At 47.6% G+C, this 26129-nt stretch overlaps 1 protein-coding gene across 1 annotated transcript in view; it reads left to right on the top strand.

Moving 5' to 3' along the window:
- Positions 1 to 26076, top strand: part of PTPRA (protein tyrosine phosphatase receptor type A) — a gene marked incomplete at its 5' end in the record, with an annotated part of 29327 nt that extends 3251 nt beyond the window's left edge. The window contains 18 exons of the mRNA XM_082482534.1: positions 6677 to 6761; positions 8094 to 8167; positions 10680 to 10816; positions 12748 to 12838; positions 13332 to 13408; positions 14574 to 14610; positions 15897 to 15994; positions 16132 to 16251; positions 17177 to 17343; positions 18330 to 18465; positions 19241 to 19390; positions 19513 to 19606; positions 21009 to 21085; positions 22650 to 22784; positions 23169 to 23294; positions 23787 to 23938; positions 24256 to 24391; positions 25094 to 26076. Of these exons, the coding sequence (XP_082338660.1) occupies positions 6677 to 6761; positions 8094 to 8167; positions 10680 to 10816; positions 12748 to 12838; positions 13332 to 13408; positions 14574 to 14610; positions 15897 to 15994; positions 16132 to 16251; positions 17177 to 17343; positions 18330 to 18465; positions 19241 to 19390; positions 19513 to 19606; positions 21009 to 21085; positions 22650 to 22784; positions 23169 to 23294; positions 23787 to 23938; positions 24256 to 24391; positions 25094 to 25168 (1967 nt within the window). The 3' untranslated portion in view covers positions 25169 to 26076. The remainder of the gene's footprint in view (positions 1 to 6676; positions 6762 to 8093; positions 8168 to 10679; positions 10817 to 12747; positions 12839 to 13331; positions 13409 to 14573; positions 14611 to 15896; positions 15995 to 16131; positions 16252 to 17176; positions 17344 to 18329; positions 18466 to 19240; positions 19391 to 19512; positions 19607 to 21008; positions 21086 to 22649; positions 22785 to 23168; positions 23295 to 23786; positions 23939 to 24255; positions 24392 to 25093) is intronic.
- Between the last annotated feature and the right edge of the window lie 53 nt (positions 26077 to 26129).

The following is a 26129-nucleotide window of genomic DNA, read 5'->3' as shown; positions in this document are numbered from 1 at the left end:
CACACTTCCAAAATTGCTTTTACAAAGCCTATCAAGCTCTTCAGAAGAGCTGGTGACGACTGATACCTTAGTTTGTGTTGGGCTCTTCTTTTTAGAAATAAACAATCCTGTACCGATCTGTACATGTCCTATTACATACAAAGAATTCTTGCTGAACACTGAAAATATCAGCATTACCATCCCTAGGGTTGGATGACCAAAGTCTAAGAAGCCATTCAAGAAATTTCCTTCTTTTTTTTGCTTATGAATTGTCTTTATTGACTGTGACTTACCCTATTTGATCTGGACCCATTCTGCAAATTATGTGAATAATTATTATACTCCTTAATTCTGTTGGCAAGCAGTAGCACAAATCCATTTCTAGTAATATAATACAGCACTTAGGTGCATTTTTCCATCTCTTAGTTCTGAGAACTGGCATCGCTACCAGAATATTTGCAATTATGCATTGCTGTAGCAGTATAGGAGCGGGTAGAGCGGAGGTACAGCCAGTCTGGTTGCTACCCATAGAAACACACTTCCTCTGTGTGTTTTCATCATCGCTCTGATGGGTGTTTCAGCTTTGTAAACTCCATGGCAATCTGCTTTGTGCTGCTTGGTCTGCCAAACCCGCACCATCCCACTGATGGTATAGATTAAAAGACAGACAGTTACTGTCAGTACCCATTTGCACCGAGGAAATAAAAGGGACGCAGGTCCAAGGGAATGAATTTGAAGTAATGGTTAAGGTGTAGAACTATTCTGCATAGTTCCCTTGGATCTGGCATGGCTTAGCTGTTGTTTTGTGCTCTCTGCCGTTGTCCATCCCTGCTCCTGAGAGCACAGAAAGAAAAAGTGGGAAAAAATCTGACTTCCTAATGATATTAATATTGCTAACATTAATATTAGTGTTGGTATTAATTAATTAATTAAAGTTTTCCAAGTCCTGTGACTTGGAAGATTATTCTGGGGGCATATTTGAAATGATATTGCAAAGTTAAAAATGTTGGTTGCGGGTTATTTTGAAGATAAGGAGCAGAAAAGTACTTTTATCTAAATTAGTGACAATCTTCTGTCTCTTATTGCTGGCACTCGTACTATCATGTGAAACCACCCACCATGGTGTAGCTCAACCACCAAGTACACTTTGACAATTGATTATTTATAACCTTGCAGGAAATAAGTAGCCCTTTTATTTTCATCCCCCTCCCAAATCAGCGCTGGCAGAAGAGATCTCTGCAAGCTTTGGGGTTATTGGGTGATGGAGTTGCCCATGTTGCAGTGTTGGTGCCAAGCAGGGCAGAGTGGAAGGATATTTGCAGGTGGTTCTGCTCACCCTGGTATTCTGATTTGGGGTCAGAAGGGGAGTTTTCCTGAAGTGAGATGGAAATTAGTGGTTTGCTTTTCCCAGCAGCACCCAGCTCTCACAGTGTCTGCAAGTTCTTCCCCATCCTCTTTTAGCGACTGTGGCATTTTAGGGCATCCATAAGTTCTTTTTGTGCTTCAGCTGCTAACAAGACAGTTTAATCCATTCACAGGTCTGGAAGGGAGAGGCTAACTCAGGCGTCCTTGGCAGGGTCTCTAAAAAATCTTGCCTGCTTTTGGCAGGGGGAAGAGACTAAAACTGCACATATGTTTATGACTTTACCTGTGCAAGGGGTGATGCCATGCTCCAGGCTCAAGCTCCACACCTAAGATCACCATGGGGATGTATCAGCAAGACAGATCCCTTCCCGGTGGGGCAGTGTGGATGAGAACTGCCCTGCCTTCTCCTGCTCCGTGCCAAGAGTTGGTATGATGGATAAAGCAGTCATTTCAGTAAGCAGAAGACCCTGATCCTTTGCTGGAGAGACGCTAATGCCTCCTGGTGTGCCACCTCCTGAAGGGATTGCCTGATGGTTGCACCATAGAATCACAGGATGGGTTGGAAGGAACCTTCAAAGATCATGTAGTCCAACCCCTCTGCCATGAGCAGGGACATCTTCAACTAGATCAGGTTGCTCAAAGCCCCATCCAACCTGACCTTGAATGTTTCCAGGGATGGGGCATCCCCACCTCTCTGGGTGACCTGTTCCAGTGTTTCACCACCCTCATTGTAAAAAACTTCTTCCTATCTCCAGTCTGAATCTACCCTCTTTCAATTTAAAACTGTTGTCCCTTGTCCTATCGCAACAGGCCCTGCTAAAAAGCCTGTCCCCATCTTTCTTATAAGGCCCCTTTAGTGAAAGCCCAATAAGGTCTCCCTGGAGCATTCTCTTCTCCAGGCTGAACAAACCCAACTCTCTCAGCCTGTCGTCACAGGAGAGGTGCTTCAGCCCTCTGATCATTATTGTGGCCTTCCTCTGGACCCACTCCAACAGGTCCATGTCTTTCTTGTGCTGAGGGCTTCAGAGTTGCACGCAGTACTCCAGGTGGGGTCTTGCCAGAGTGGCGTAGAGGGACAGAATCACCTCCCTTGTCCTGCTGGCCACACTTCTTTTGATGCAGCCCAGGATACGGTTGGCTTTCTTGGCTGTGAGGACACGTTGCTCACTCATGTCCAATTTTTCACCCACCAGGATCCCAAGTCCTTCTTTGCGGGGCTGCTCTCAGTCCCTTCAGCCCCTGCACTGATCCTGGGGATTGCCCCAACCCAGGTGCAGGAGCTTACGCTTGGCCTTGCTGAACTTCATGAGGTTCACATGGACACAGAAAGGGCCATGCCTACTTTCCAGAAAGTCATCTAGGCATGGTTTGAAGAAGGCAACAAACCCTTTCCAGCTTCCCTATGGACGGATTGAAATAATGCAACTGTATCCCACCAGATGGACAGAAAGCAGCAGAGACCTGGAGCTCAGGAGGATCCTCTGCCTCATTGCTTACCTCTCCCAAAGCTCCTGACTGCCACGGTAGCACCTTGTAGGAGATAGGGCCAGAGGACCCTCTGCCAAGTGGCATACAATGACAGTCTGGCCTTGCCCTGAGCAAAGCATGTGCATGTGTACAACGCGATCCTGAGGGATTAATTTGAGGTGTTCTGTGAATACACTCACTGGTTTATCCTGAGCTGCAATGTCTGGTGTGGCTTCTTCCACCTCCCAAGTATGACCAGGAAGGATATATTGCAGGAAAACAAATAGAGGTTGCATCACAGATCTGCTCCTGCAGGCTCTTTGTGATGTTTGCAGGAAACATAGCTGACCTGTGATTTAAATGCCGCTTGGGATCTAAGAGATAGGATTTAAACTCTTGCTTCTGCTCTGCTCCCTCTCTGCAACCACTTATGCAGGATTTGCTTTTACAGGAGCTCCGTATCTTGTATGCTGGGTGTTTTATTTAAGAAATATTGACCCTACATCTTTGCTTACATTTCTTTTACCCCCATTTTTTTTGCTTATGATCCCATAATTTTTTGTCTGCTTGATTTGACTCAAGTTTTGTGGGCAGGTGTTGACAGCAATGAGCAAGAAGAGCTGCTCAGCCCGGTCCCTCTCTGTCGTGTGGCTGTGCCCAGATCTGTGTGATGTATAGGGGACAGCCTACAGAGCCCTATATAGCACATAGGACAAGATTTAAGGATCCCGATGCCTTCCAGACTGTGGACCGAGATGGGTGCTCCAACACTGCAGGTCTGTGGAAGCAGAGGGTTGAGTTCTTGTCCCTTCTCCATGCAAATGGCATGCATGAAACCCCCGAGGCTGAGGCTCGAGCAGGATGGGAGCTATGGAGGCAGGGGTCATATCGCTCACCAGGGCTGGCTGGGGAAGGAGGGACCGGCTGGGGACCCTCCAGCTTGTTTCCTGCCTTGGCTTTGCTGGGTGGGCCAGGCAGCACGCCGGCAGTTAGCGGCCGCAGTGGAAAAGCTCTAACTCATCCAGCCAGATGTGTTGAAAGAATGACTGCAAAAAAAAAAAAAAAAAAACCAAAAACCCCAAACAACCCCCCAGGCTCCCTGCATCCTGCTGCCAGTGGCACCCCTGCCGAAACCCCTGCCGTAAATCACGTTTCCTGCCAACCGGCACTGCCGCAGCGGCCCCTGCCTGGCTCAGCACCAGTTAGGCTGAGCTTAGATCTAGCCAAGGCAGGGGAAATGATCCAACGATGCATAGTGGGGGCATAGTGCTGCAGGTTTTATCACCTTCCACTCTGTTATGGTTTGAGAAACCCACAACAATTTATTGCTGTTTAGGCAATTATTCTCTCACCCAATGACCACTGCCCACCCAGAAAGGAGAATCAGAAAAAAACCAAGGAAACCTGAGGGTTGAAATATAAACAGATTTAATAGAATAAGACTAGATAATTAATAATGTTAATAATACTAAAGAACCAATATTAATCCCAATACCAATATAAAGTATACAAGAATTATTCTCAGCCAATTCTATTGGTAGGAAGCTGTGCACTCCCAGCAGTGGACAGCAAATATCAGACACTGCAAGCACTACGGCTTCAGGAGGAAGGGAAGACCTCAGGGGTCTGGCACCAGGGCAAGAAGTTCTCAGTATCACAGCCATCAAGGGAGAGAAAACTTTGCAGCAAACTTTCTAATTTATATTGAATGTGAACTTCATGGTATGAAATAACCCTGTTGGCCAGCTTGGGTCAAGTGCCCGGGTCTCGCTCCTCCTCATCCCTGCACCTGGCTAACTCAAAAACACTGAGACCTTGAAACCCACCTACTATAGCTGGATATACAGTAAATATTTTCACAAATTCAAACACTGAAGTCTTCTAAAAGTGCAATTTTCCCAAGCATTAGAAGATAAATTAGTCCTGTGTTGTTCAAACCAGGACACCCTCCTGCAGCCAGGATGGCGATGAGGGTTACAGTCAGAGGTCTCAACGAGAAGCATGTTAGAGGAGAGGCAAGGGCTGGCTGTGGTTGGGCTAAGATGGTCTGTGGTTGCTTTGCCTTCCTGGTCTTGCTTTTGGAAAGCCTCATGGTAGGTAATGCTAAAGGCTCAAGCAGCTACCAAGCAGGCTGGAGGCAGAAATTCCTCCCAATAAATTCCTTGGCTTTTTGGTGCTTGGCTGAGGGAGATGCCAGTACATGAGGACAGTAGATGGAAAGAACAAAGACATGCAAGGCTGGGAGGATTTCATGGTTTTATTTGCCATACCACATCATTGACTTCAAATTATTACACAAAAATCATATCATTTGGTCGGAATAGCATTTCTAGACCTCACAACCACAGAGGGGCAAATGCAAAGGTGTAACCAGAGTGTCCCTTGGTAGCTCAGTAGTCAGAGACAGATAGAATAAATCCCACATAAGAAAATCTGCTGGCTGAAATTGCTGAGACTCGTAGAGCAGGAATCCGCCCTGGCAAGGAAATGGATACGCAGAAGGTAGGAAGGGGGTCATGCCCTGCAGTCTCGGGGGATCAAGGCCTGTAGACACGGTGCAGTGGCCCGTGCAGATTGAGCAAGCTGATGGAAAATGAAAATATCCCCAGCTGGCATCGCTGGCATCCACATTTATCTGAAAAATTGCCCTTCAGGGCTATTTTCCTACCTGGTTAGCGTTGCTTGGCTTCTAACCCCATCTGGGTAATTTGCTTGCGCCAACCACTGTTTCACTGACCTCCAGGCCAAGTTACAAATAGCTTATTTAAAAAAAAAAAGCTGTTGTGGGTCCCAGGAGATGGGAACGTTTCAGACATGCCTAATCTAAATGTATTTGTAAGGGAATTGTGTGGTGCCTGCCCTTGAGAAGCATCTGCAAGGGAGTAAACAATGAAATGAGACAAATTAGTTCATACTTGGTGGCTTTGTGGTGCAGAGCGTGCATGATGGCTTGTCTAACAGCACCTCCTCTCTAAACTTGGTATTTCAAGGGAAGAAAGAATGGAGATTGGACTAGATGATCTTTGGAGGTCCCTTCCAACCCAAACTATTCTATGATTCTATGAAAGGAGTCCCAGCAGGAGCCACCTCTCTGTGATGAGCCCAGCAGACGATAAATAGCTCAGTAGCCCTGAACCTCTACAGCAAACATCAGCCTGAAGGTGTTCAGAGCTCAGGTGCACTGTGAAGCATTGTCCTGTTGTCCTATTTGACAAGGAAATGGAAGCAAAATCATGGCAGTTTTACAAACGTATTATCTGTGTGATCTTACAAAGGCCACTATTTTCACCTATTTTAATGTAAGGTTCCTTATCACGTTATACCAAACTCATGGACCTGTTAGAAACTTCTCATGTGGATCCTTACATCTCAGGCAGAAGACTTTGTGGATCTCCAAGGGACAGAGCAAACTTCTACCAGTGGCTGGTGAACCACCACGCGCATGTTCAATTGTGCAGAAGAAACCCCTAAAATATCCCTCTCACAACTTTCTCAGTCATTATTTTCATCTGCAAGGTCACAATTTCACAGTGAACAACTCTTAAAGAAGATTGAGGTGCCTTGCATCGTGGTTACAGGTTTTAATCTATCCTCAGAGTGTCTGAGATAAATGGTGCTCACTCAGGTCATGTATGTCTTCACTGTCAGACTGGAGAAATGTAACCTTACTATTATTATTATTATTATTATTATTATTATTATTATTACTACTACTACTACTACTACTACTATTATCATCATCATCATTATTACTATTACTATTTTATTATTTTGTAAGCAGAAATTTTAAGAGCTCTGCCCTTTTAAATGATGGCACTGGATATTTTCCGCTGTTAATAACCACATTTTTCTTTTCCTATTGCAGATGAGACTCCAATTATAGCTGTGATGGTGGCCCTGTCTTCCCTTCTAGTCATAGTATTTATTATTATTGTGCTGTATATGTTGAGGTAAGAGATACTTTAACGCTGACTTCCCTTGTTTGACAGAAATTAATTACTGAATGAGCAGGAATATGCCTTTTGTGCTGTTTCCTAAGCTAAAGGCCAATACAGACAGTGTTTTAAAAGGAAACCTGTAAGGATAATGAAAATTATGTTTGTGGTTATCTAGTAAATGATGCTTACTCCTTTCTCTATAAAGTTGATCCTTGTGTGGGGTAATGCCTGTTCTGCTACTGAAAATGTCATATTTAGTGGGATAAAGTCATATCAGTGCAGTTAAAAAGCAGGTAAGGTTTACTTGCAAGGCTGAGGGTGTTGGATTGAGTTCAATGAAGCTGAACACACCTCTTGAGCCGGAAAGTCCTTTGCATGTATAACCAGGGGTGTTCTTCCTGCATTCCCATCTTGATATCGAACATGGTCCAGCATCCAGAGCCAAGCTCAGCCTTGGGTACTAAACCTGCACGTCATACCTGTGCATCTTCCACTGCAAGGTGGCATATGACCGGATCGTGTTAGGAGTGTTAGGTGATGCTGTAGCTGAAACTATAACATAACAAAGCCTTTTTTAGGTCCATTTTCAAAAAAATCCAAGCATCTGGGCTGCTCAAATGTAGCATTCCTAGCTCCTGAGTGCATATCTGCTCAGCTAGAAGAGAGTGTTTATTCACCTGCAGTAAACTTCTTAATTTACTCAACAATTTGTTGATTAAATAAGTAGAAAAAAAAAAAGAAAAAGCTCTCTCCTTAGCAGTGGAAAAATTCCCTTTGTCTCCTGGCTCCAGGCCTGCCCTCTCCATGGTGAACCTGATGGAGAGTTTTGCCTCAGGAGTTCAGCAGCAGCAGCAGAGTTTAAGTCCTCCCCACCTGGCTTCCAGCCCTTAAAAAAACGGTTTCTGTTCACCGCCGCCTGCCCGGTGATTCAGCAAAACCCTCAACTTCAGGCAAACAGAGCACAAGCATCTGCTTCAAGTTAAAAGCACATGGAGAAGGGCTTTGCTGCAGAAGAACGGATCAACCTCAGGTTTATGTGCTTTGCTGAATCAGCCTGTGGAGCAGGAACTCCTTGGGGTGTCCTTCATAAAAGCAGCCTTAAAGCTTCTCCTCCTGGCTTTCAACTTGCTCTGGTCTCCTGCAGCCTTTCCAGACGTGGTCAGTTAAAAGTTACACCCGTAGGCAGGAGTTTAGAGGTCCCGTAGCCTCTTGGACCCACCAGCTAGCTCATCAAGCCATAAGAAAGTGAGGAAAGCCCTTTGTGGATGCATCCCTCATCCAGAAGGTAACCTGGGCTTCTTGGTGGGTAGCTAGTGACATTCTCCACTCTCTTTTCTTCGGTAGGTTCAAGAAATACAAGCAAGCTGGGAGTCACTCCAACTCCTTTCGATTGTCCAATGGCCGGACAGATGATGCAGGTAAGGCCCACATCGGTATGACATGTGGAGCAAAAATGCATTTACAGAAGGAATAAGCTTTGCTCAGATCAAAACAGGTCAATGCAAATGTTCAGAATATTTTAGGTTTTTATTTTTTCCCCTGCTTGGAATCAGCCAGCAATTCTCCTAAAAATTGTTAAAAATGTCATAAAACCCTTGAAGTGGCAAAAGCAGGTTTAGTTAATGCCCTCCAGGGCAGCTCACTGGGCAGCTACCCAGCTTGGTTTGCTAACCATTCTGCCTTTCCCATTCCTTCCAACATGGCAATGAAACGCGTGCAACTTGTTGGGCATGTGGCCAGTGCCATACCCAGTGGCATCTTTTACTGGCCAACTTGAATGGAAAGGGGAACAAGCTCACTGAATACTGTTTTGCAGAGGTGGTTTGCTGGAAATGTATAAAAAGGAAAATGAAGATGGTGTTCTCTTTAAGTATGGTCTTGGAACAGCATATGAAGGCGACTCCTGAGTGTATATTTATATTATTCCTGGTGGGAATAAAATAAATGTTATACACCAGAATAAATATAAATACACCAGAATAATATAGATATTATACGTCAGAAGACAGACCTGTAAAAGTCCAGGAAAGCCCATGGATGTGGCACTCATACAGTCTGAGCCCAGTGCAATGACAGTACCTGAGGACTCAGTGGTCTGGAGGCCATGGCTTTATTCTCCCACCTCATATTTTTGTAGGAAAGTATTTTTTCATCTACATTTTTATTTGTTTCTTGTTCTGAACTTTCTCTGTTTTCCATGATTTTGACAAACTTTTATAGAATGAAAATTTATTTCCCAACGTTCATTCCAGTGACAAATGTTTGCCCTCAAGTGGTTAATATTAAAATGTGCGATCACTTCCAACACCAAACTACTCACATTCCTCTTGAATTTTCACAATATCTCTTTGACTCAAATAAGAACCTTTTTTGAAAAAACACATCTTTGAGGAATAATTAAATATCCATCTACCCTTTCAAATTACGATGATGACTGATTAAAACTCTCATGCAAATCTTCATGCTAACTGTAGGCACTGAACTAATATTTCTGAGATAAAGCAGGGAATACACTGGTTTTTCTTTATAAAAACCTTCTTGAACCTCTTAAAGATGCATAAATGCAATTTTAAAGTCTTGTGCAAGCCTGGTGTAATGTGTAAACTCTTCTGTCTCTGAGCTTGTCTAATTTTCTGACTTTGAGCCAGAGCTGGCCATTGAGGGTCTGAAGTTGGGCATCTCTGTCCATACGTAGGCACCAAAATAAGAGCTGAAGAGAAACCACCACCTCTTAGACTCAGTTCACAAACACCTTCAGAGCAAGTGCTAACTTAAAATCAGCACCTTTTTTTTTAACGTTGGCAGCTAAGACCTTCCCTGCCCAAGTTTTACATTGCTGTAAGCGAAGGTGTAAGCTTCATAAACTGTTGGTTGTATTGGTATAACCCTCACATGGCCTTTCTTGGCTTCACTGAGGAACCACAAGCAACAGCTACCTTTGCTGTGTCCACCTGGGAGTTATATCATGGTGATGGTGCCAAACTTTCTATGTGAGTGAGGGTGAAGTCCGAATTCAAAGCGAGGTGGTCTTCACCCCCCAACATTGATGACTTAGAATCATAGAATCATTTAGGTTGGAAAAGACCTTTAAGATCATTGAGTCCAACCATTAACGTAACACTGCCAAGTCCACCACTAAACCATGTGCCTAAGCACCACATCTACACGTCTTTTGAATATCTCCAGGGATGGTGACCCAACCACTTCCCTGGGCAGCCTGTTCCAATGCTTGACAACCCTTTCGGTGAAGAAATTTTTCCAAATATCCAATCTAAACCTCCTCTGGCACAACTTGAGGCCATTTCCTCTCGTCCTGTCACTTGTTACTTGAGAAAAGAGACTGGACATCAGCCAACCTCACTACAACCTCCTTTCAGGTAGTTGTAGAAAGCAATAAGGTCTCCCCTGAGCCTCCTTTTCTCCAGGCTAAACAACCCCAGTTCCCTCAGCTGCTCCTTGTAAGACTTGTGTTCTAGACCCTTCACCAGCTTCATTGCTCTTCTTTGGACACGCTGCAGCACCTCAATGTCTTCCTTTTAGTGAGGGTCCCAAAACTGAACACAGTATTCGAAGTGCAGCCTCACCAGTGCCGAGTACAGGGGGATGATCATTTACCTAGTCCTGCTGGCCACACTGTTCCTGATACAGGCCAGGATGCTATTGGCCTTCTTGGTCACCTGGGCACACTGCTGGCACATTCAACCAGCTGTCAACCAACACCCCCAGGTCCTTTTCTGCTGGGCAGCTTTCCAGCCACTCTTCCCCAAGCCTGTCACGTTGCATGGGGTTGTTGGACAGTGAAGTTGCGAGGTGACCCTAAAAGCAGACAGCCCAGGGTGTGTGAGGTCCCTGTGCCCACCTGGGCATGGATGAATGCTGGGCACGAGGAGCAGCTGGGTGGGCACTTCTGATGCATGGGTGTCGTTGCAGAGCCTCAGAGCATGCCACTGCTTGCCCGATCCCCCAGCACCAACCGTAAATATCCACCTCTGCCTGTTGATAAGCTGGAAGAGGAGATCAACCGCCGGATGGCAGATGACAACAAGCTCTTTCGGGAGGAGTTCAACGTGAGTCCATTTGCTTCTTGCCCTTAAATCCCACAGGCTGCTGTCAGCATCGAGCTTCCGACACACAGTGGGGAAAAAACTGGTCTCCCTTTGTAGAGCAGAGACAAAACGGCAGGTGCATCAGAGAGGAACTGCAGTGTGCAGTGGTACCCAGCTTAGGGATGGCACATCAACCCCGGGGGGTAATTGAGTCAATAAAATAACAGTGCTGGTGCTGGATGCCATGCTTCAGAAGAACTTATTTGGGAGCTTCGTGGAGGGAATGATGGTCTGCCCAGTCCTCAGGGGTTTCTCAAAGGGATGCAAGGTGGGAGGACTGATTCTGGCCCTAAATATGCTGTGATGGTGGCCAAGCCACTACCCTTCATACTCACTACAGAAAGCAGAGGTTTTTTAGCAAGCGGCGCTACAGGGTTACATTTTTCTGGGTTCAGGAGGTGTCCTGGATGCCCTGGGGTCTTCCAGAGCTTCCCTGCCTGCTACTTTCCTCCCAGGCACTGCCTCCCTCTTCCCGGTCCTCATGGCTACAAGGGAAGCATTGCCAAAATGAATGGCGTGTCAAGGTGTGACATGTCATTGTCTTAAATCCACAAACAGCCAAAACAAGAGCTCTGACAGAGAAATAGAAATTACTCCATCTATTTCAATGAGCTGTTAACCCTGAAACAGAACGATGGCAGTTTATAGGACAACAGTTGGCCTTCAGCAGTGAGTAATATTTCCAGTATTGTGCTTAACCGACGATGCCAGAGCATCTCTTCTGAGATGGCTACAACCTCTTCCTGACAATCCTGAGCTCTGCGCGTTCTTGTGACAATAGACCTGTTTCAACTCAGCAATACAAAAATAGACAGAGCAGTAATGAGGTAGAAGACAAAGTTAAATAACTGGCTGGAGTATTACAGCATGTAATGTAGGAGTTGCTGAACTACCTGGACTCTCCATCAGCCTAATTAACAAAAGAAAACCCACTGTTGATCAGTTGTCCCCACTGCAAAGATGTCACTTGCAAATACATTAAGCCTTAGGTCCAAGGCGCAATATGGCAATATGAGGATGATGAGAAGAAAAATAAAAAGCCACTCAACTTTCTCCAGCTGTTGCACAACTTGATACCCTTCCTGGCTGTGCTTCAATGAAACTGAATAGGTGCAATGAATGCCCAGGGAGGGGAATTTTTTGGGTTATAAATACTCAATTGCCCTGAAGGCTTCCGTTCCCGAAGCGTGTCTCTCCTGCCAGCTGGAGGAAGAGATGGCGAATACCTCCAATATGTTCTCATCCTCTTCACGATTCAAAGAGAATGTGGAATAACGATGCTGGGGAAGCACCTCCCATGCTCAGGCGTGAAACCCAGCTGCCTGTGACCCCAGCACCTCCCAACCCAAAGGCCCCTGGTGCTGCTGGATGAAGAATAACTCCCTGCATGGGTGCTCCTTCCCATCGCTGGGTGTGCTCCGGTGATGGGGGCTTTAGTCGGGTCATCATTAGCATAACTATTAGCGGAGGAAATCTCAGCAGGAGCCTCCGTGGGCAGAAATGAGCTCCTTGATCGCTGGGCTGGTGGGTTTGGTGTCGGAGGCTTTGCTGCCACCTCGTGTTCATTGTCCCGAGATTCCAGATACCACGTTTCATAAGAGATTTGCTCTCTCCGGTCCAGCCCAGGCTGTTTACATGGTCCCCTTGAGCTTAGAGGCAACAGGGAGCTGATGCTGGAGTGTAGATGAGGGATGTGGGTGGTGGGGACATGTCTGAAGTGGCAGGTGGACAAGGGATTGCTGCTCACCTACCTCCTGGAGGCCAGCAAAGGGCGACCACCCTCCCCCACGGGATGCTTGAATGCAGCATGCACCGACATGCCGGTTGCATTGTGGTTACTGCTGTGCTGTAAGTAAGAACATGGTGGAAATTCCCCTTTTCTGCCATTGCAGGCTCTCCCAGCATGTCCCATACAGGCCACGTGTGAAGCTGCTTCCAAGGAGGAGAACAAGGAGAAGAACAGATACGTGAACATTCTGCCCTGTAGGTATCAGCGCACACTGGGCGCGTGGGGGCGGCATGGGCAGTGCTGCTGCCAGGGCTCCCTCTTCCTGTTTTTGGGATGGGAAAGGACATGGTTGGGCTCATTTCACCTCCCAGATAGGTGTCTGCGTCTGCTTTAGCTTTAAGTACTTACTAGGAGGAGCTCCGTGAAGCTGTCAGCAGCCAGGAAGTCATGGAAAATTAAATGGGTGGGAAATGCCAAAACAGCCAGCTCTTGCCCAGTGGCATGGGGTGGTGGGCTGCCTCAGGGACTTCCTCAAATGTGCGCACTCTGCAGAAGAAAAACTTCCTTGGATGAGGTCTAGCACCTCTCCAGGCTTAGTCAAGAAAAATTTGGGGGCATGAAGGTGTTTGTGTGTGCAGGGGAGCCAGCAATCCTGGGCTCCGCTCCAGCACCTGGCTTTCTCACTACACCAGATATCAGCTATGTGGAGGGAGTTGTTTTTAATGCAAAGTTTTAATTTTCCTCCAGATGATCATTCCAGGGTTCACCTGACTCCTGTTGAGGGAGTTCCTGACTCCGACTACATCAATGCCTCCTTCATTAATGTGAGTTCTGTGATTTGAAGGGGAAATCCCCACCGGCTGCACCCCGGCCGGCGATGCTTGGTCCCACCAGGAGCATGGGACCTTTACGGGGTGTGACTTGTGCCTGGGAGAGGGTAGTTAAAAGACTGCCTCCTATGTTAACATCTCCCCAGCTCCTCCGGAGCAATAAATTACACCAGGTTTTGGTCTTGTAACTTTTGTGTGGCCATGGTAGAGCTCACTGTGCTTCACTCCACGCCTAAAGCCCACACGAGCGTGGTTGGAGTAAGAAGCTGAGAGCTGGAACTCAAATTCTAGCTGTAGCTCTGCCCTTGTTCAGCTGTTTTGCCATAGTCTTATCTTTTCCCACCTCTCTTTTCCCCACTTCTGAAATAATGAGAAGCACTTGCAGTCCTTGGGGTGCTGCAAAGCTGAGCTGGCTGGTTTGGAAGGGCTTTGGAAATAATTCCTGCAGGAATTGGGGATTTCTGACTAATGACTGATGGATGGTGTGGCTGGTTAATCATCAGTACTTCCCCGCTTGGGCTGGACATGGGAAGGGCATGAAAAAGAAGTCAAAGAACCCAGCTAAAATAGAAGCAACATTGCCCTGCTCTGCTCCCAGGAGATGAGTCCTATATGATTATCATCATATAGCTCAAATAAATTGGAAGGGTAATACGAAGAAGTAGACTTTGAGAGAGGTGGAGGCACGTGAAGAAAAGCAAGACCCAAAAAAGCTTTTTACTTACTTGAGCAATAAATAAATATCTGCTAGGAAATACACAAAATCAATTCCCATGAGTTCAACAGGCCAATCTGCTAAAGATTAATGCTGATTTTCATGTGATGCTCAGGATGCGGGGTCTGATCGCAGCAGAAGGGTTGTTGGTTACCACTTCATTAGTGCTCTGTGACAACATGTGGGGTCATTCCTGCATTACATGAGTGTGGGAAGTGTAGCTCCAGGGCAGGGAGCTTTGCACAGGGATTTTCCATTATTTGTGCCCCGCTGCCGGTGCTGTTTCTCTCCTCGGAAGCTGCAGCCCCTTTTCTGCTTAGGGGGAATGAGCAACAGAGCAGGTCATGTCACTGTTTATTAATGATGTAGATGCATTTCATTATTCCTATGTTAGACAAATGCTCATCTTTCATTTGTCTTCCCTTTTTCTCCTTTTCTCTGTAGGGGTACCAAGAGAAAAATAAATTCATTGCTGCACAAGGTAAGCTCTTGGTTATTCCTGTAACCCTGTTGTGGAAGTTGGGCTGGGGCCCTTCTGCTCTGCAAAGCTGTGCCAGTCTAACCACATCACAGTGCCTTGCAGATGTCCCCTGGTCAAAAGGAGGCTTGGCTGGTCCCCAGTTTGTTCCCAAAATGGTTTTCCCAGTCAAAGACCGGTGCTGGATGTGTTGGGGGAGGAAGAGAAGCCCTACCTGTGCAATACCGATTGCTGGAGGGTGTCAAAGCCATTCTTCCCTGAGCCTTGTCCTTCCACGCCAGCCCACAGCTGTAGGTGGTCATGATTTCTGGAAATATTGCCAGTGAGCTGCTTATTTAAATTCCCCAAATCTGTTATTATGGAGAGCACCACGCTGATCTGGTTTCATTTCTGCTCCTTTTTAAACCTCAGCAGACAAGAATGTGGGCTTGTGCCCTTGGAGAGAAATTTCTCTGTGGTCTTCAGACAAGAGGCAGGACTATCAGCTTTTGAGAGCAACAAGCATCACGAGTCTTCCCAAGCTTAGCTGCCCCAAGCCAGAATATCACCAGCTTCCATGCACCATCCATAGCCCTCCAGCTCTCTTGCTTTCCTTGTACCAGTTCAAGCACATCGCTAGAACCAAGATGCCCTCTCGCAGGGAGGTTCATGTCATCAAAAGGAGGTTGTCTGACCATGGGAGGTGGTTTGCATTTACTCTCTTGACTTGCAAGTGGGTTAGGACATCACCTGCCAGTTTGCTTGGCTCTTGATGGAGAAGGAAGGCTCGATCAGGTCTATCAGCGATACCAGGCTGTGGTAAAGCTTTGTCTCTGCTATTCTCTTGGCTCGCCCTTAGCCTCAGGCTTGGCAGGGGAGGTCTAGGTTGAGTCAGCTCCTTGTCTGGCAGGCAGCAGGTAACTATTCTTGTCCTATATTGAAATGGGATCCCATGGTTAAAACACACGGTTTGGGGAGAGGACTTCTGCAAGCTACTTGGAATGGCCACAATATCCCTGTGTGAACTTGGGCAAGTCATTTCCGTGCTCCATTTATCCAATTTCCCCTTCTTGGGCTAAAAATGGAATTCCTCATCATAAAAGATATCCAAAAAGCCCCAGCTCTTGTGTGATAGGATTGTTCCTTGGGTTAGCTGACATTCCCAGACACCAAAACACCTCCTGTGCTGACATCTATTGGCAAAAAATGTCTTGCATCATTCACAATGTGTGACTTCACACGCTGGGTTTTGGTCTCAGTGCTTGAGGGGTTGATCCCAAAGACCATATTTCTTTTTACCTTCCCCTTAGGACCAAAGGAAGAAACCGTGAATGATTTTTGGAGGATGATTTGGGAGCAAAACACAGCGACAATTGTCATGGTGACCAACCTGAAAGAGAGGAAAGAGGTAGGTGCCAGAAGGCTTCATGGGCTGGTATCTAACCCAACTTCGTCCAAATCCAGCACATTTCATGCATGTCTTGGAGCTGGTCCCAGGCTTGTGAGGGACCAGAGCTCACCTGCGCTCATTTTCTCTCTCCGCAGTGTAAGTGTGCTCAGTACTGGCCGGATCAGGGCTGCTGGACGTACGGGAACATCCGAGTGTCTGTGGAGGATGTGACTGTCCTGGTGGATTACACTGTGCGAAAATTCTGCATCCAGCAGGTGCTGGGACTTGCGTCTCCCTTCCCTCCCCTCTCTACACTGGGCATCCAATGGACACCAGTGTGCTCCTCGACTCTCCTGAGGTGCCATGAGAGCAGAATGTGGATTAAATGATCCCCAGCATCCATTTTTAACCAGAGCTATTAAGAATTTACTCATCTTAAACACCCGGGAGCCCGTTCGCAGTGGGTACCAGAATGGCTGTACTGAGAGCAGGGAAGCTGATGGATGCCAGGGCTGAAATTCAGTACACTTGCTGTTACCAGTATCAGTTCCTGCTCTCACCCACAGATACTTAATGCCTGCAAATAATCAGATTTATCCCATGAGCTGAGACAAAATCCAGCGCCGTATGCATTGGTTTTGATTGCTTTCCCATCTGTCGCTTCATTTTCTTGTCCTCTAGAGGAGGCTCTGGATGCTTTAGTTGCTCTGTTTGTTTTGCTGCTGCTCTCAGAGGCAGGCAAGGAAGAGCTGGCAATTGAAAACCTGTCTGGACCCTAAGCGGTGTTCTCCTGAGCCTCACCCTTCAGTCCAATAGGCTGAACATGGGTGGTTTCCTCCCTTGCCTTTAATTGAGGATGCTGTGGGCAGAGATGTGGGAAAGGACAGAGTGGTGGCTTCTATTTGAGCCTGCTGGAGACAACATATGGCAGCTTCCAGGTCAGAGCCACAGCTGAGACTGGGCTGGCACCTCTCACCCCTAGGATGTGGGATATGATGTTGGACAATTAAAATGTCATGCTTTTAGAGACTAATGTGGCCCCGGAGCCTGGGTCCGTGCACTTTTGGCTTGTAGAGGCTACTGCTTCTTAAGCCGTCCAGCTCAGTCTTGGGTCTGTAGCTCCCTCTCTGCCCTTGCTTTTGGGGAAAGAAGGGAAATCTAAGTATTTACCATTAGCCTGAAAACATGTTTCTCCTTCAGGTCGGTGATGTCACGAACAAAAAGCCTCAGCGCCTGGTGACTCAATTCCACTTCACCAGCTGGCCTGACTTTGGGGTCCCCTTCACCCCTATCGGGATGCTGAAGTTCCTGAAGAAGGTGAAGATGTGTAATCCCCAATATGCAGGAGCAATAGTAGTGCACTGCAGGTAAGTCCTGGTCATGGATGACCTCTGCCTCTCCTGAGAGACTTGGAAAATGTCTCATATTTAATACTAAGGGTATTTTCTTTCAGTCAGGCCTTTTTTATTATTTTTATTTAACTTTTCTGTGTTAAATGGGAATGTTCCACATGGAAACATTCAAAAAAACATATATGAATTGAAGGAACTTCTTGGAACCAACGATGGGATGGTGTTGAGTGGTCTTCATTTGGGTTAGCTGGATGCCACGTGTGCCAAGCTAAACAGCACTACTGGACGTTGGTGGCGTCTCCCTTGGCTCTCCACTGCCCTAGGCACAAGAGGGCAGCATCCCTTATTGCGAGAAGGCAGTATTCAGCATGCCTGGGAGCAAGGACCATGGTGTTTGACCTCATGTGGAGTGGTTTCAGGCACAAGAGCACGCCTGGGGAAGCCATAGAGACTTTCCACATTTCAATAAGGGAAAGCTCCACAGTTAAAGGCAGAGATGATCACATTTGCAACCTCACAAGTACATTTTTCTAGCTTTCTTCTCAGGGGGCAGCTGACAAAATAAATTTGTCTTTCCATAGCATCTGCTTGGCCTCATCTTTCTTATCCTCCTCAATGGCTGAGTTACCAGCACAGAAACAAGGCTTCCCTGTGGGCACACCTTCACCTGATGGAGGTTAACTGGAAGGAGCAGCAGGCAGCTGGTAGGAACAGGCAGCCTGTAGGACTCTGGAAGCCATAGCTGGCTCAGATTTTACTTTGGCTCACCCTGCTCTGTGCCTTCATACATTACGGTCACAGCAGTTGCTGGAGATGCTGTGTGCATCTCTCTGCAAAACCCAGGTGACATTGAACACCAGGCTGGGGATCTCTGTCATCTCCAAAACAGATTTTGCTATTTACTCACTGCTGGGAAATGTCTGGCTTGCTCCCGGACACTCTATGAGGGGCCCCAATGCCAACACTGCTGCACTGACCACTTGTCCCTTCTGTGTTTTCAGCGCTGGGGTAGGACGCACGGGCACTTTTATCGTCATCGATGCCATGCTGGACATGATGCACGCAGAGAGGAAGGTGGACGTTTATGGCTTTGTGAGCCGGATCCGGGCTCAGCGCTGCCAGATGGTACAGACAGATGTAAGTGTGCTACTGCGGTCTCGTCTGGGCTTTGCTCACTGGAGTTAGGTTTCAGTACCCAGCCTGCAGCAAAGTCTACATGCAGGTTGATCATCATCCCTCATTTTGGAAGGACGCTGCATCAAGTGAGCCTTTCCCTGGGTCCTGCTCTTTTTAATCCCCTCCATGGAATCATAGAATCATTCAGGTTGGAAAAGACCTTTAAGATCATCAAGTCCAACCGTTAACCTAGCACTGCCAAGTCCACCACTAAACTACATCCTCAGTGCCACATTCACATGTCTTTTAAATACCTCCAGGGGTAGTGACTCAATTGCTTGCCTGGGCAGCCTATTCCAGTACTTGATAACCCTTTGAGTGAAGAGTTTTTTTCCTAATATCCAATCTAAACCTCCCTGGGCACAACTTTAGGCCGTTTCCTCTCATCCTGTCACTTGTTAGTTGGGAGAAGACACTGACCCCCACCTTGGTACAACCTCCTTTCAGGTAGTTGTAGAGAGCAATAAGGTCTCCCCTCAGCCTCCTTTTCTCCAGACTTGGAGAAAGTCTTGTGTCATGTCAGCTTTGTGTCATGTAGCAAATGAGGTCCCAGTCCCCGTACAGCAACCAAAAGGTTGTTACCCACTTTTCTGGGGTCTCGGAGGGGTGCCACGTGCTCAGCAAGCATGGGTGGGCAGTGGGGTGGTGGGTTTGCTGCCAGCATATGCGCAGGCACTGGGATGTACTCACTGAGCATGGAGTGGAGGCTGATGGCTTCTCCTTGCAACCCTTGCAGATGCAGTATGTGTTTATATACCAAGCACTTCTGGAGCACTATCTCTACGGTGACACGGAGCTGGAGGTGACCTCATTAGAGATCCACCTTCAGAAGATCTACAACAAAGTGCCAGGGACCAGCAGCAACGGGCTGGAAGAGGAGTTCAAGGTGAGCATGATTCTTGTCCTGTTGCATCCGCTTGGATGGTGTTGAGCTGTGGGGACCACCATGAGCTTCCCTGGCGTGAAACCGCTCTGAAAGCTGCCTCTGCTTTCATTCCTTTTCTGCAGAAGCTCACTTCAATCAAAATTCAGAATGACAAGATGAGAACGGGCAACTTGCCGGCAAACATGAAGAAGAACAGGGTGCTTCAGATAATTCCATGTAAGACTTGTTTGTCTGCCTGGGGAAAGCATGCCCAGTGGGTGACGGAACCATTTAGGTGGTTGTAGAGACAGGAGTCAGGCTGGAGAAATGGGCCAACAGGAACCTCATGATGTTCGACGAGGAGAAGTGCAAAGTCCTGCCCCTGGGCAGAAACAACCCCAGGCACCAGTATGTGCTGGGGGCCGCCCAGCTGGAAAGCAACTTGGCAGAAAAGGACCTGGGGGTGCTGTTGGACACGATGTTGACCATGAGCCAGCACTGGGCCCTTGTGGCAAAGGCAGCTGGTGGTGTCCTGGGCTGCATTAGAGAAAGCATTGCTAGCAGGTCAAGGGAGTTGATCCTTCTGCTCTATGCAGCGCTGGTGAGGCTACACCTGGAGCACTATGTCCAGCGTTGGGCTCCCCAGTACAAGAGAGACATGGACAGACTGGAGAGAGTCCAGCAAAGGGCCATAAAGCTGATGAAGGGACTGGAGCATCTCTGCTTGGAGGAAAGGCTGAGAGAGTTGGGACTGTTCAGCCTGGAGAAGAGAAGGCACAGGGGGGGTCTCATCAATGTCTATAAATCCCTGGAGGGAGGGTGCAAAGGGGATGGAGTCAGGCTCTTTCCAGTTGGAGCCCAGTGACAGGTCCAGAGGCAATAGGCACAAACTGAGACACAGGAGGGTCCCCCTGAACATCAGGAAACACTTTTTGACTGTGAGGGTGACCGAGCACTGGAACGGGTTACCCAGGGAGGTTGTGGAGTCTCCATCCTGGGAGGTATTAAAAAGCCATCTGGACACAGTCCTGGGCAACCAGCTCTGGGTGGCCCTGGTTGAGCAGGGGGGTTGGACCAGATAACCTCCAGAGGTCCTTTCCAACCTCAACCACTCTGTGATTCTGTGAGCGCTCAGGAGCTGTTGAAACAGAGCCATTTGTGCCCACAGTAGTGGACTCAGACTGGCTGAGGTTGGAAGAGACCTCTGGAGGTCATCTGGTCCAATCCACTCCTCAAGCAGGGATAACACAACGGGGCAGAGTCAAGGGCAGGCAGTTTTTCATGGCCAAATATAATATTACCCCCAGGGCTTTCTTGCTTTCGTTCTGCCCTGTCCCTGCCATGACTTTCTTCTCAGCAGATTTATGCTGCCAAGGGAGAAGGGAGTCCTTTTGTTGTGCAGGTCCTGCTCCTGGAGTCATCGGTATCCCCTTCTCCTTCCCCAAACTAGAGCATGGAAGAAGGCAGAACTAAGTCTCCTGTCCCAGTCGGGTGCTGTAAACACAGGCCTCCCCTTTCCATATCTCTGTCCTCTCACCTAGGGCTTGGTGAATTCCCATCTGAAGGCCATGCATGTTTATCAAGGAATCATGCTTTGAAGGTGTTCCCCAAAACTCAGATCATTTCGCTTCTGTTTCAGATGAGTTCAACCGAGTAATCATTCCAGTGAAGAGAGGTGAAGAGAACACGGACTATGTGAACGCTTCCTTCATTGATGTGAGTCTTCTTTAATCCTCTTTCCACCTTCTCCCAGTGGAAACTTTTTACCTCACGCTGCTTCCTGTGGAAAGGATTTGTCCCAAAACGTTCCTTCTCTGGGTTTCGTAAGGCTCTTTCCACATGACTTTGCTCTGTGTCACCAGATGGTATTAGTTTCTTTCTCCAAAAACCCCTCTGTATATACAGTTTCCTTGTGACCCACAGATGGTGGGAGAGGAGAGCTGGAGCTTGACCAGAGCCCCCAAATCCTGGTCTCACTACTGCAACTTTGGGCTCTGATGAGGGCTTTGGGGAAACGGATGCATATAGCTGTGGAAATGATTGCTATACAGCACTGTTCATTTGGTCAGAAAACATCCACTAGATTAGGTAATGGAGCAATACACGGATCCCAAAACCCTTGAGAAAAAACAGGTCAATCCCATTATACCTGTCTGGGTGACAGCAGGAGGTGAGGCAGAGAGGTTAAGTGCTTTCCTCCCTTTGAGGAGGAGGTAAGTGATTGCACATCCTTTTCTCGTGAGTAATACTGTTGACTTCAGGGGGACATCTCGTATGAGTATTTATCTTCATGCAGTTATGCCAGCACTGACTGAGTAACAGAGCCTCGCTCTTTTCTAGCCCAATTTCTATTTTCATCTCCTAATGGCAGAGATTTTTTTTCCCCCCCATGGGTTGAACCAGTAAAATCAGCATATTCCCAGTTATAACATCCCAAATAATTGCTCCCTGAAATCTCCTTTGCTGGGTCCCTGCGGGTTGCTCTGGCTGCGTGAGCATCCAACACAACGCAGCTGGAAGCAGCCGCCTTGTTCTGCATCGAGATCAGAAAGCTTAAATGTCACATAAGCAATTTTTGTTGAGGATTCAATTTCCTGCCTCTGCTGAACTTTGCTTAAATGACAAGCTCCAAATGACGAAGCATCTTTAGTCACAGTCTGCTGCGAGGGCACAGGGGAACATCGGAGGGATTTTGGAAACAGAAGCGCTTTGTGGTTGTGGAAGAGCCAGAGTGAGCCAGACTTACTACTGGTTTTCACAGATCATAGAATGGTTTGGGTTGGAACGGACCTTAAAGATCATCTGGTTCCATCTAGTTTTGCTTACTTCTTCCAAAAATCCCCAGTAAAAATCATACCCAAAGCACTTGGAGCTTGGGCAAGGCTCTGCTACAACACTCACAGTTTGCAGCATTGCTCAGGAGTGCTGGAAACCCAAATCTTTCTTCATCAAATGGATAAGGCCACTGCATGTGTAGGGGTTACAATCACCCTCCAGCTGCATTTCTTTAAAAACAAAGGTCTTACCACGGTAAAGTGCTGGCCGATGGCACTTCAGCTGCCAAGCCGTGGTGTGATAATAACCATGCATGAGGATATAGTGAGAGCAGGTTTCTCTGTCCAGGCTGTGGTTATTCACATGGACAGTCATGATGGTCCCAAAATTTAACTGAGCTCAGTGACCTGACCGTGTCCAAGAGTGTTTCCTCCCGCTGCTAATCCTCGGCGCCTTGGCATCGAAGCACTGCAGATTCACTGCTAACCCTGTTTTCAAATTGCAGGGTTATCGCCAGAAGGACTCCTATATCGCCAGCCAAGGACCGCTGCAGCACACGATAGAGGACTTCTGGAGGATGATCTGGGAGTGGAAATCCTGCTCCATAGTGATGCTAACAGAGCTGGAGGAGAGAGGCCAGGTAGGTGCCCGGAGATAGCTGCATTTGAACACCAGCAAAATAAATCAGTGTGACGCCTTAAAATCTCCCAATGGCCCCGGCACTGCCAGCGCCGCAAGCGTTGGGTGCTATTTCACCCCTTCTCTGGCAGGAAATATATTTCAGCCTCTACTTCTGATGCAAAGGATCCAGTTATGTGTAGACTGAGGGTAGGGAGATGTTCAATAAACCATCTCTGGACCCTCAGTTCTCAAAGCACCTTTGGGTGTAGCAGACAGCTCCTCTCCAAAGTGAGCTCATGGGATCCCACCTGGCTTTGGGCAGCTGCCAGCCCCAGGAGAAGATTTCTTCCATTCAAGCCTGTGGGGAAAATTACATTTTTTTTACCCTGTAATGCTTTTTCAGGAGAAGTGTGCCCAGTACTGGCCGTCTGACAGCTCTGTGTCCTATGGAGACATCACTGTGGAGCTGAAAAAAGAGGAGGAGTGCGAGAGCTATACGGTGCGGGACCTGCTGGTAACGAACACCAGGGTAAGAGTCTGGCCTTCTCCCTGCGGGGAGCTCTGGGCACTGTTGGGTTGGCTGTCATTAACCCTCGCTGATGTTCATGGCGCTTTGCGATTCCTCTTCAAGTGTTGGACCTCCCCTCTTGCATCTTCAGCTCCATCATCTCTCTGTCATCCCAAAGTAGTGTCCATCCCCTGCTATCCCACCTTCTTCCCTGCGCTTACCTCCCACCTGTGGGGGTTCCTGTCCTGCTGATTGCTTCTCATCCAGTCCCTCTGCCCTGCTGCCACCCAGCAGCCCTCATCCTCCTTCTGCCTTGTCCCTGTGCCCACCACCTGGCCTCTCTCCTGCTCCCTGTTCCCCACATCCTGCCCTGCTCCATGCCGCAGGAATGCCTTCCCTCCACAAGTGGACAGCTTTCCTAAGCAGATGGTTTTCCCAAAGCCTTGAGCTGGTGGGTTTCTTGGTACAGGTGTCCCACCAACTTACTGACCTCAAGCTGTGCTCTTCCACCAGGAAAACAAGAGCCGACAGATTCGGCAGTTTCATTTCCACGGCTGGCCAGAAGTTGGAATCCCCGGGGATGGGAAGGGAATGATCAATATCATCGCAGCTGTGCAGAAGCAGCAGCAGCAGTCTGGCAACCACCCAATCACTGTGCACTGCAGGTAAAGCCTGGGTGGAGCAGGGGCTTGCCACCCCTCCAAGGGGACCTACTCTGGAGGTGGTCAAAGGTCCATCTTCGGCCAAAGAAGCCTTGGGCTGAGCAGGAGCAGCCTGGGCAGATGTGGTACGGAGTTTTCCTGCTCAGCTAAGCGATGAGGCTTCAGCCTTGTAGATCACATCCTAGCTAAACTAGGAGAGATTGGGGCAGGACCATCAGCTTCTCCAGTTCTTGGGCGATTGCCCTGTGGATTGTCCCCTGAGCAAAGCCAACATGGTCAGGACAGGTGGTTTCCTTTACCTTCTGGTTTCTCTTTGCCAGTGCCGGAGCAGGAAGAACAGGCACCTTCTGTGCGCTGAGCACTGTCCTGGAAAGGGTGAAGGCAGAAGGGATTCTTGACGTCTTTCAGACAGTGAAGAGTTTAAGACTACAGAGGCCGCATATGGTGCAGACACTGGTAAGTGCAGCTGAGCACACCCTATGCTCCTCCTGCCACCCCAGACTTCAGCAGGAATGGTCTGGGGACAAAATGCTGAGCAAAAACTTCCTTGGTTGAAGGCTTTCTCTCTCCATAAAAGAGTAAGGGATGGAGATGGGTCAGGAGCTATCGCCCCTTCCTCCTGTTAGGACATCTGGAAGACTGGAGTTTGGCTGGCTGAAGGTTGGCTGAAGGCACCTTTTGAGCACTGACCCAAGCTATAAGGAGCCTCCTTGGAGACATCTTCAGCCACAGCCCACATATTTATGGGCTCCAAGAGCTGGAAACCTGTCCTGGAGCAGCTGTGACACAGGCTTGGGCAGGCAATGTGGCAGAGAGGGGAAGAGCAGGCAAGACTAGGTGAGGTCTTGCAAGAGGGGTCTGCAAGGATGCTCAGGGATTTAAAAAAAGGTATTTTGGGGTCAAAACAGGATCTCAGAGAGGAAGGGGAAAGCAGAGTTTCTTTTGCTGGTGGCACCCCAGCAAGGAGCATGGGTAGCCTGGTTCTTGGGGGCATGAAAGAGGTGGTACCTGATGACAGGTGGGAATCAGGTTCCTGCCCTCGGTCTGGGCTGAGGACACCTGACTATGCTTGGTCCCAGCTTGCAGCAGTTCATGAAACATCAAATTGTGTCTCAAGTGTTTCTTGCTCTAACGCTGTCCTCTCCCCGAATCCTGCAGGAACAGTACGAATTCTGCTACAAGGTGGTGCAGGAATATATCGACGCCTTCTCAGACTACGCCAACTTCAAGTGAAGAAAAAAAAGAATTCCACGCCCAGAAACAAATGACAGAAGAGTTGCCTTCTTTAATATTTTGTAATATTCTGTTTGTTAATATACCCCCCAAAAAAATATGTGTATATATCTTAACTGTTTTAGAGGTTGGTACCATAAGCTTCATATTAGCTGGAGATTTTATATGTAGCAAAGTGTTAGTGCAGATACTGTTGGCTCCTTTTTTTTCCAATGTTTTATTGGGGAATTAAATAGCGTGATGTTTGGATTAATACTGTCATACCATCTCTCTTCTGGAGAGTTGATACAGGCTGTTATTTTGTTTGTAAATCTCTTTTTTTTTTTCTTGAGGGAGTAAAGCCTTTTTAAAAAAAAAAAAAAAAGAAGAAGAAAAAGATATCCTGGCTCTCATCTGAAAAAAAAAAAAAAAAACACAAAACTACAACCCCACAAGCACAAGCTTTTCCAAACCTGCAGGGAGATGGTTTCACATTTTTCTGTGGGTCAGCTCTTTAAAAAAAAAAGGAGAAAAAAAAAAAGCTTATTCTGTGTGTGTGTATATATATAAATATCTTAATTTTTGTATAAAAAACATAAAAGTTTCCTCTTTCAGGGTTAGGCCACCACGTGCTGCTGGTTTAGAAACGGTAATGACCATAGCAGCAACCGTTGGGATTTCAACCCCAGGAAAAAATATCACACAAAAAAAACAGAAAAATGAAAGGGGTTTTCTCCCTGAAGGAAACATCTGTGTATTTGGTGCCAGATTTTAGACCTGCCAAAGGGGTTATAATGATGGATGCTCGTGATGGCCCTGCCATCCCCACTGGTCCCTTCCAGGAGGGAGTAGTACACATGGGCTCCCAGCAGTGAGGGATGCTGCTGTGTGGGGTTTGGGGGCTCTGGCTGGAGAAGAAAGTGGCTCCACACTGTCCGAGCTCTGTGTTCTCACCCTTTGTGTCTCTTCCCAAGTGCCATCT

The sequence above is a fragment of the Vanellus vanellus genome, assembly GCF_965231255.1.
Source record: "Vanellus vanellus genome assembly, chromosome: 4".
NCBI lineage: Eukaryota > Metazoa > Chordata > Aves > Charadriiformes > Charadriidae > Vanellus > Vanellus vanellus.
Note: the sequence above shows the minus strand (reverse complement) of the source record. Positions and strands in the feature narration are given on the sequence as shown.